This window comes from Hesperophylax consimilis, chromosome 7 (assembly GCF_061612785.1).
Source record: "Hesperophylax consimilis isolate HC1 chromosome 7, BYU_Hcon_1.0, whole genome shotgun sequence".
Classification (NCBI taxonomy): Eukaryota; Metazoa; Arthropoda; class Insecta; order Trichoptera; family Limnephilidae; genus Hesperophylax; species Hesperophylax consimilis.
Window position 1 is genome coordinate 15,117,920 of NC_142842.1, and position 11,082 is coordinate 15,129,001.

General features: G+C 32.6%; 1 protein-coding gene across 1 annotated transcript; it reads right to left on the reverse strand.

Annotated features, from left to right (window-relative positions):
* Window positions 1-86: 86 nt before the first annotated feature.
* Window positions 87-10,801, reverse strand: Papst2 (adenosine 3'-phospho 5'-phosphosulfate transporter 2). Its single transcript, XM_089633248.1, has 5 exons — window positions 10,351-10,801; window positions 10,026-10,252; window positions 8,592-8,818; window positions 7,071-7,252; window positions 87-6,318 (listed from the first exon to the last, which is right to left on the reverse strand). Exons 1-5 carry the CDS (start codon window positions 10,641-10,643, stop codon window positions 6,162-6,164), a joined length of 1,086 nt encoding a protein of 361 aa, XP_089489374.1. The 5' UTR covers window positions 10,644-10,801; the 3' UTR covers window positions 87-6,161.
* Between the last annotated feature and the right edge of the window lie 281 nt (window positions 10,802-11,082).

Below are 11,082 nucleotides of genomic sequence, written 5' to 3' on the forward strand. Positions count from 1 at the left end.
TAGTATTCTTCAAATAATAATCACTGTGCCATCTTACTTCACTTACCATCATTTGAAAATGTATTGCACATTATTTGTTTGTTTAAAAATATATAGTTTGTAAGTGTACATCTCTTCTGCTGTTCTAATAATTATAATGCAATCCATGCAAGAATGTTCTGGTTGAATTTCTCTTCATAATCAATATAATAGTATACTGATGTGCCTTATTACAATAGCTGTGTTGGTATTTGCAGATATGGAGCTGACAGTCTGCCATAATATTAATTAAAATACAGCTTTCTACAGTACATAACTCATTCTAAATCGATTTTTCTACACTGACAAAATTAATGAACAGTATTTTCAGGAAAACTATATTTAAAGTAGCTTTACCCAGGTAAGCAGATTGATGTACATTTTCATGTTTATCCAAATTACATTTGGATGTTCCATTCTTTCTAAATTCCTCCTCTATTCTAAAACACTCCCCATGTTTTGTGGTGTTGTAATTATTATGTTATCCTTGGAGTAATTCTATGTAGACCAAACAACATTTACTACTGAATATTCTGTTTCATTACCAATTTTGTGGTGTTCAGGGAGACAAAATGCCTTTTGATTTATTACAAAGAAGTTGACTGTCCCAGTAAATATTCTTACAAATAAACCATAATCTTAATTTTCTACTCTACTTGTTTATAATTGAAACATTTTCATTTTTACGATACTGTATTGCGTTATCTTACGTAAAAGTTGCTTTCATTTAAACCTATGGAGAAATGCATTATTATTCAATTCAATCCAAAGTTTTGTTTAAAATAATAATAGTGAATAGTGATGGTTAGCTACAGAAAGCGAGTGGTAAGCTAGGCTATGTTTAACATATAGCTTAACAGATGGTTAGCTACAGAAAGCGAGCGGTAAGCTAGGCTATCTTTAACATATAGCTTAACAGATGGTTAGCTACAGAAAGCGAGTGGTAAGCTAGGCTATGTTTAACATATAGCTTAACAGATGGTTAGCTACAGAAAGCGAGCGGTAAGCTAGGCTATCTTTAACATATAGCTTAACAGATGGTTAGCTACAGAAAGCGAGTGGTAAGCTAGGCTATGTTTAACATATAGCTTAACAGATGGTTAGCTACAGAAAGCGAGTGGTAAGCTAGGCTATGTTTAACATATAGCTTAACAGATGGTTAGCTACAGAAAGCGAACGGTAAGCTGGGCTATGTTTAACATATAGCTGAACAGATGGTTAAAAGTCAGGAATTTGTTACAAATCTGTGAGCTAAAGTATCGAAAAGTATCATGTCCTCACTTGTTGTCTTGTATGTACATACACAATGTATATTGTATTATAATACATAATTTACATAGGACCTTTCATGGCAATCCTCCATTGTGATTTTGCATTTACTCAATTCATCCACCAGGAGAAAATATATTATGCTTAAATTACTAGGACCAACTTTTGGCAATATAAAACCATAGTTTCAGCTAGCAACTGATTCGAAAATTGTATTTTTGTAATTTATGATACTGTGCCCTAGGATGTTTGTAAAATTCAACTCTTTCCTCAGTGTGTGTAGATTTTGTCAAATATTTCCTCTTAATATTATTTTATATGACTTGTGTAGATTCTAAATCCACCTAATTCGAAGAGCTTATTCCTCCATCGATGAATATATAAAATATTAACATAAACCATTGTAAAACTCTCGGATTCAACATTTATATGACTTGTGTAGATTCTAAATCCACCTAATTCGAAGAGCTTATTCCTCTATCGATGAATATATAAAATATTAATATAAACCATTGTAAAACTCTCGGATACAACATTTCTTAAATGTGTTTAAATTGAAGCAATCATATTTTCATATTCGGACTTCATAATTTGAGTTGATGTCAAAATATATATGACCGTTGAAGAAGAAGATAATATGTACTTATAAATCTAAATTAAACATGAAACAGAACATGATTCAACTGGAAATCAAACCCAGGATCTCAACAGAACAAAAAAAGAATGATGCAAATATAATGGCAAAATCATGTCAATTAAGATGGATCTGAATGGTCAAAATGATTTTTATGTGTATTTTAGAAATTCTTGAAATTTTACTGTAAAATACATAATTTAGCATGCTTTGTTTTTGCGCTATGTATTTGATTGCAACCCTTATTTAAATAATACATATCAAATACTTCCAATAAAATCATCCAAGTTATTTTGCATTTATTGTTAATATGTACCTTTATACAGTACAAGGACTGACTTTCTTACTCCTTGGTGTTAACTAAGTAAAACAAAAACAAAAAAGAATGAATTATTATTTGATTTTAATGATAGCGCTTTAGGTAAGATGGAATTTATGAAAGGTAAACAACGAAATGTTTGAACTGGTCAGTCTGGTCACATCTCCGGCCTAAAAGATCTTCTCAATTATATTTAGGGTAATTAATTGGAAAATAGATTTCAGTGTGCCGAAAGACATTAATTAACTTGCAATAATTAGAGTTTGAGTCAGGATAGCTTTGAATTTAAACTACATATTCAAAAGTTAAGTTAAAAATATTATTTTTAGACATTCAAAAAATAGCAATTTCTTAAATATCAACAAAATGCACCTATTTTTAATTTCAAAACTACATATTTTAATAGTAATATGACTTTTTATTATTATAAGCAATGTTAATTTATATGTGTATGAGATCATTGGGATACGTTTTGTAGTGAATACAAATATTATATTTTCTGGTCTTAGAGTTAATATTTGTCTACAGTGCTAGGTTTTGTGTGTATTATGTGTATTTGACATAAGCAATGTACTCGAAATTATATTGGACAGAACATACAAAGGTATTTAATTTAATGATGGCTACAGGTTTCAAAAATAATAAAACAAATTCAAAATCAATAAAAATTTATTTTCATAATAAATAATGTTTTTAAGCAATTTTTATTTTGTAATCACAGCGAGAATAGATTTGTAATTTTTCCTATACAGCTACCATTAAATATGATTTTGTACCTTTTTAACATAACAAAATAATACGATAGCTTGCTGTATTAAGATATTATAATATACACTTTTTTGTAAATAAAGAAATTTTAAAATATAATTTTCCTTTTACTTGTTTACATAATGGAGATGTGACAAAATATTCCCGTTATTCCTGAAATAAAGAATATCATTTTATATTGTATTTTCAGCCAAGTTCCCGATAGTAATTAATCATTCTGGCCGGCATCGCTCTACGTTGGTGCCCAAATACAACAGAGAAAGAAGTATAGGTACTTAGTTATAATTATATAGTTTTTGGTTCTTAACGTGGGTATTTTTACTGTCCCCATTATTGGTGAGTAAATCAATTACAGGTTACAAAAATAAACTAATCACTCAAAAAGATAATATTAACAAATCTCAATGAAACATAGAAAATAAACTGGTAACGGTCGTAATTGGGAACCGAACCCAGAACCTCTTTCTTACCGGTTTTATGTTTCGTAGAGAGACGCTACGCTGTCTCCAGGCGAAAATAAAGATCCTGTGTGAATATCTTAAATTTTTTTTAAATCGCTATATCTTCGAAAATAATCGGTGCGAAAATAAAGGTCCCGTGCGAATTTCTTTAATTTGTTTTAAATTGCTATATTTTCGAAAATAATCAAAATATTTTAATAAAAATTTCTACATAGTAACTCAGCATACCCATGCTATAAAAGTACTACATAGACGAAAATCGAATATTATTTGAAATGCAACCCAATTAACCTTGTAATATGTTTATTACGGTCCGCCTATCGGCATTTGCCCATACCTGCTTTCTTTTTATGTGCTCGAAATCTCTCGCTCACTTGCACATAGGAGTTGAGTGGGTGCGGAACAGAGAGAGATTCGAATCGGGTTTCAGGGTCATAAAAACCCTCATTCCAGGAATTGAATTATTACAATAACAAATAATATACTATTCCTTTGTTGAAATACTGATGTAAACGAAAGGCATGAAGATAATATAAAAAGAAGACTTGCATTACGATTCGATATATATAGCTATAGAAAACGAAAACAGACAAATTTCTATTCGCTCTAGTCAGAAAAAATTCTGAAATCTATGCATTTTCAAATATACATTCATTGCATATGGTCTGAAAGAGTTAAGCATGAAAACTTAAAATTTGGGAACATTATAAGTATAAGTGGGTTTCACTGGATTTTTAAACAATCTTTAATACTAAGTAGGTACCACCTACACATGATTTCTAAGGACGGGTTGTTTCACAGAATTTGAACAATTCATAAAATTTCAAAGTTGATTTTCAAGTTCTGTTAATATTTCAGTTTTGTGAAACAACTGGCCAATAATGATATTTTTTTTATTTTTTTTTTTTATTTATTTATTTTTTTTTTTTTTAAAAGAAAGACAAACATTCCCGGGTTACGAATAACCCAACAATGTTTGAAAATCTCCTACTACCATCACAGAAAGCCGAAAATGTTGCTTGTGTTGTGATGGAGGACTTAGCCAGCCGAGGAATCGAACACGCGACGCTCGGGTGAGACCCAAGCGCTATGCCCACTCAACCACTGACCGGTCAAAATAATAGAACCTTCACCGAACTTGAAAATCAAACTTTATGAATTGTTCAAATTCTGTGAACTTACCTGTCCTAAATGTTGGGTTCAAGCTTGTATTATAAATAAGTTAGGTGTATAGAATAAGGAAATTCTATGGTTAAGTGTAACATCAAACAATAGAAATTCTATGGTTATTTTTTATTTTTTTTTTTTTTTTTATATCTACTCCACACAGGAGGCCCTGAAGAAAATAATTTCCCTCAGGGCCTATGTCATCTTTGGGGATGCTGTCTGGAGAGGAAGGAGTGAACATGGGTCTTGAAGAGTCCCATGTTGTAGGAGGGAGGAAACACAGAGGCCGGCAGTTCGTTCCACAGCCGAGCTGTTGAACTTAAGAACGAGTCGTAGAAGCGACCCGTTCTCATGTGACAAATGTCAACCGTGTACAAATGTTGGGCGCGCGTTTGGCGTGTATTCCGACTACGCACCAGTGCCGAAGGGATCAATGACGCTAGTTCCTCAGAGCATCTTCCATTGTAATACCGATAGAACAAGGACAGCATACCTACCTGACGCCTGTGCTCTAAAGATTGCAGTCCGTTTGTTAAGATTGGGGAATCTATCAAACGGACCGCCTGTTTTTGCACAGAGTCAAGGGTTTTTTTCCAGTATTTAGGGGCTCCGGACCAGAGATGGCTGCCAAATTCGACAGTAGGGCGCACTTGCGATTTGTACAGGGTCAGCAGTTGTGTACTATTAAAGTATCTGCGGGCCCTGTACAGTACGCCCAGCTTCTGAGAGGCCAGCTTTACTCTGGCTTCGATGGAGCCCCCGAAAATGTGTAACATCAAACAATAAAAATTATCCTTTGTAAATAAATTTCAATATTTGCACATTTTATAGCATAAAAACTAAATTTTAGGTCTTAGGGGGCAATATAGTTTACATACAAAATCTACGGCTAAAAGAGGGTGTTGCATTTCTTATCACTTATAGTACATAATAATATTAACATATAAATAATAATAGGTATAACTCGGTAGCTTCCCGAGTGGTTTACAAGAAGTGCTGAAATAAAAATAATTCCAGCAAAAAAATCTTATTATTGAAGTCAAATATTTTGATAAAAATATAAATTATACTTAAGTCTTCGAAGTAATCTGCGGAATCTGCTATCACATTAAATGCATTGTACATAATACATTATAATAATTGTCACTAAACTAGTTTTTGTATACAATTTTCACATTTGCAATAGGCTTCGTTTCACATTAAAAATTTTTTGAGACATGATAAATTGATCATAATATAAAATTTGTGACGATTTCATAAATAATATAATATGTAATAATATTGTGTATGCGTATAACATAGAAATATTTAATTTAAAAAAACATAAAATATTTTTAAATGCAGAAATTAATGATAATTTATTATTAACAAATAAATTTTTTATGTGGTAAAAGAAAAAAATAATATTATTTAAGTTATAAATTTTTAAATAATAATTGAAGTAAAGTTTCAAAGAATTGAAGTCATAAAAAATGTATAATAACTGGAGTCGTAAATAAACAAATTTGATATTGCAATCATAAAATTAAACTACAGCTGAGAAATGTTTAACCTGTGTTCTGCTCCAGAATCGATAACTGCAAATTGAAGTGAGAATATTCATAAAAGAAAAGTTTGGATACTTCTTGCTGAATACATTGAGATAGATTCCTAAAAGAACTATTACACCGGACCATAAATATCTGCAAATAAGAGAATAATAATTATTAATCAATGGCATTGGTATTGTTTATTTATAGAATGTTTTCAGTTTTAATTTCGGTGAAATTATTTTGAATAAGGGAAAAGGGATGTAAATGACATGTTACGATGGGTACATGTATATATGTATAGCAGATCACCACATTGTATCAAGCCTCGTATCTGACAGCACTCTCGTCGACTCGAGATGGATTATCAGAGCGATATAACGATCATGGTACGCTTTGATATATACGGTAAAATGATACATATTTATGTGGAACTGGCTTTATATGTTACAAAAGTATTAATACAGTCATGATACAGGATGCAGGAGTCACCTGAGAAACTAATTAATTTGTATGATAGATAATACATTCTTCAGTTAGTTGGGGCCATCAGGTTTAATAAGTGCCGGTTTAGGAGATTTTTTTAAAAGAAAAAAAACTTTACCAGGTAATGAATAATCTGACAATATTTTAAAAGAAAGAAACATTACTAGGTTATGAATAATCTGACAATATTTTAAAAGAAAGAAACATTACTAGGTAATGAATAATCTGACAATATTTTAAAAGAAAGAAACATTACTAGGTTATGAATAATCTGACAATATTTGCACCGACTACCATCATTAAACGAGGAAGTTGTTGCTTATGCAAGAATGGAGGACCCAGCCGTTTTTGACCATGGTAGTAGGATGATAGTAGATTCTAGTGATTATTGAGGATGCTGTAAAGAGGTTAAGACTTACTGGAAGACAAAAGGTTTATTGAAAAGCACGAATGAGAAGAAAATGGTGACAGCCTTGCGAGTGGTGGTGACAGTGGCGGCAGTGGGAGCGCCGCACGTCCTTACGAGGCACAGCACGGCCTGCATGCCCATGTAGCCCACAAGACTGAACAAGAGACCATAGCCGTATGTCGGAACAGGGTGCTGAAATAACATTCATTATTATTGAAACCTCACTTCCCCGGTGGAAGCGAACAGTGCACAGAGACAGACCGAGGAAGAAGTTACTTTATGGTGAGGGAGCTTTGCTCTGCACACTACGAAGGTAGTAGATCGCGGGAGCCTGGCGTTCCATAGTTATCACATAGTTTACTTTCTGAATCCAAAAAGATACTATGAGTATGTATATTCATTAATTTAGGTTACATGAAATAAACACTTAGATTAAAACTGCTAAATTTATTTTCACTACTGACTGATTTTAAAAGTTCAGGACAATAGTTATACATTCATATATTTCTTATATGTAACTAACTAACCATCACGCCGTTTCCCCGCAGGGGTAGGCAGAGAGGACGGACCGCCAAACAACTCGGTCTTAGAACACACTTCTTGCCTCATTCACATTCATACATCGTCTCATACATACTCTTCTATTATTTTGACTCTTGACATGGCCTGACTCGAGTATCTGATTCACTTGATCGTGCCATGTCTTCCACGGGCGTCCCCGACTTTTGCTACCATTCGCATTTGCATCATATATCCTCCTTACACTCCAATCTTCGCTCATTCGCTCTACATGCCCAAACCATCTAAGCGTCCCTTTCTTAATCTTACTCATTACGCTTACATCAGCCTTGCACTCTTTGCTGATCTCCACATTCCTCACACGATCAAACATGGTTTTACCACACATACGCCTCAGTTTATACGTCTTTATACATACGTCTTTCTTTGCCAGTTCCATGCCTCACTTCCATACATCAAGGTAGGTACCAGCACTAGGTTGTGGACTGCTAACTTCGCTTCTTTGGACAATTTTTTGTTAGCGCCAACGGCGTTCAGTCCTCCATTAACGGTTCTTCTTATATGTATAACAGTTTTAACTTTATATAACGTACAATGAATAATATTGTACGTCAGTCTAACTTTTAGTTAAAGTAATAATGTTTTTCAGTATGAATAACATTTGTCACGACAAGTGAAGAGTTCTTCTGAAACCAGTTAACAGTGGAAATAAATTGGATGGTTCAAAAACAGGATTAAATAATTAATATAGAATAATGATATATTTGAGGTAAACCATAATGCGAATAAATGATTTTGCAATTCCAAATTCAATTTGTAAAGGTAACAGTTAATGTAATTGTACAGATGTTAATAAGAGAATATGAGAAGTCACAAAATTACATTATTTATAATCATTGGAATAAAATAGTAGTCGACATTTTTTGAAAGATTTGATTTCATTAGCTTCAAAGTAAATGTTTCCCTTCAATATTTGTGGGGGGAATGCTTATCACTAGCGTAGGTATCTTACCTCATAACAAAATTCGAAGCCTTTTACGAGGTTTCCGGTTAAAATCATTATAATTAATAAGTAGACGAATCCAATTGAATAAGAGTATAGGACCACTTCTGAATTGGGAGCATTATATTGCTTCATGACTTTTTCTTGAATATTTCCAATCAGTGCATCACAGAGCAGAGCCATACTGATCATAAATACTCCAAGGGTATCAAATATGGGAGACATCTTTGAGTCAGCTGAAAAAGAAAAAACACTAATTTAAAATATCTCCCAATTAAAAATAAATGCCGCCGATGGAAATTGAACCCACAGCCTTCTGATTGCCGGTCAGCTGCTCTAAACTACTAAGTTAAGTCGGTTTGTTCCAAACCTGCCAAATAATTCAACGTGTTTAGTATTTAGGCTTTGTTAGTGCTGAATTAGTAGATGGCGTTGAGATATATTATATCTACATTTTTATAATTTTAACTATTGTTTTGTGGTAAAATATATAAGAAATCAGAGGAAAGTTTCATTACTGCCATCCACTGAAACTCCATAAAACTGAATCAAGCTAGTGACTAAACATTTGCGGAAATTTCAAAATATTAAAATAAATTGGAAAATCTAAATCGAAAGGCAGACATCGCTCAAGGCCTAGAGCGATGAGACCTGTACATACATGGGTAGCCATCTTTCAACTGGATAAATAAAAACATTATAATGACCTGTTGAAAGCCAAAGCATAAAAATTAAAAGTGGAACATAAAGCTTTATTAGCCCATACGATGCTGATTTTGTTTTTCATACATTTTTCGAAGCATTAAGGTCAAAATCGCATGGCAAATTATTCTAAGGATAATATTAGAATGCTTGCATGTTCCCCGGTGACCCATCTGCAGTCAAAAATGGTAAATATACATATTCATATAGATAAAAAAATGTTGATTCTGAATATATAAATTTTATTATCTTTTATTAAATATAGAATTTATAAATCGTCATTTAAAAACTAATAAAACACAATCACATTAAAACACACTGTTTAGTTGGCACAACTGAATATGTTGACTGACGTCATGGGTCACAGAACTCAGTCCCCAAGTTGACATTTCATTATGGTTTTGTATGGAGATTGAACCAATGGAACTCAGGTTTTGTTTGTATTTAAAAGGTTTCATTGTTGTTTCACATTGTTGACGGAATTGAAATATAATTTAGACCCTCAATAATTAAAATCCAGATGGAAATTAGTTACATTCCGGGACAGTGGAATAATCTTCCCATAGTTGATTTAAAGTCAATAAGTATAATACTAACTATGCGAATGGAATAAAAGCTACTAAGTAAGAATGTCATCTTATTACTTGCATTGCAAGTTTCAGACATGGCCAAGATCACCCTTAACGGGCGAAAGCCAATTTACAAATAATAATATCATTCTACTTTTATTATGATACATACCTAAAATGAAGAATGTGAGTCCCACACACATTAAGATAGCTGCCAAGTAGTCGAGGATTCCATACTTCTTCCCTTGAATCAGAACACTTCCAATAAGCACCGGCACCAGTTTGCAGCACTTGAATATGACTTGTGTGGGATAGTTAAGGTACCCTAGGGAGGCGTTAGAGAACCCCATCGTTCCGAGGGTCAGCACGGCTAGGATGCAGTAGCTCTTCAAAGGTATTCTAAAAATTATGCAAACCATATATTTAGATGTAGGTATGACTGGTAACATAACATTTATTTAAATATTAGTAGGGTAAATCACACAAATCATAAATACCTACGAGTGCTTATATTCCTTAATTTCGTTTCAATTAAACCAAAAATTGTGTAAAAGAAAAACTGTACAAGAGTAAGATACCACCCAAAAGGTTTAAAACCTTCAAGTGTAAAAATCAATTCTTGTAAATATCCGTAGATGAGATAAAAAATAAAAACAGCAACGCAACATATAAAAAATTGCACGGAACTGCTGAAAAACGTTAAGTCGAGACATAGTAGTTTTAATTGATTTTTTTCGCGTTCTTCATTGAAATTTTCAGATTCAATTTCGATTGAAATCTTGTTCTGCATTATTGTGCTTTTTCCCTTGCAGATTTAATCCAACACTATATGGATATCATTTGTAGTAATTGCTGCGGTTAAATTCTTTGCTGATTATTATTATAATCAACTAAAACCGCCTGCACTACGAAAACAAAATTTGACACATCATATCAAAATTTAAACATCTGACACATAAAAAGCAAAGATAAAAACGTAAAAGCAAAGATAAAAGAAAACACGATACATAATTATTCAACGCATTACCGGAAGTACACTCAAAAATCAAATCAGCTGTTTTAAATTTATAAAAAAATTGCAGGAAACCAATCATTTTTAGAAAAAATACGAATTATTCATTTCAACTATTCAAAAAAGTACAGGTTTTGACAGCTGTGAAGCTGAATGAATTATGCATTTACGCTTGACTATTGAGATTTTTTCATGGAACTGAAGGCTTATCGGGTCC

What these genes read in the sequence shown, in the direction of transcription:
- Papst2 (XM_089633248.1), bottom strand. Translation starts at nt 10,643, where the DNA reads ATGCAGAACAAGATTTCAATCGAAATTGAATCTGAAAATTTCAATGAA. An exon ending in GCTTCGAATTTTGTTATGAG is followed by an intron (nt 7,253 to 8,591) that starts GTAAGATACCTA and finishes ATGTTATTTCAG; the next exon opens with CACCCTGTTCCGACATACGG. An exon ending in AATAAACCTTTTGTCTTCCA is followed by an intron (nt 6,319 to 7,070) that starts GTAAGTCTTAAC and finishes TCTTATTTGCAG; the next exon opens with ATATTTATGGTCCGGTGTAA.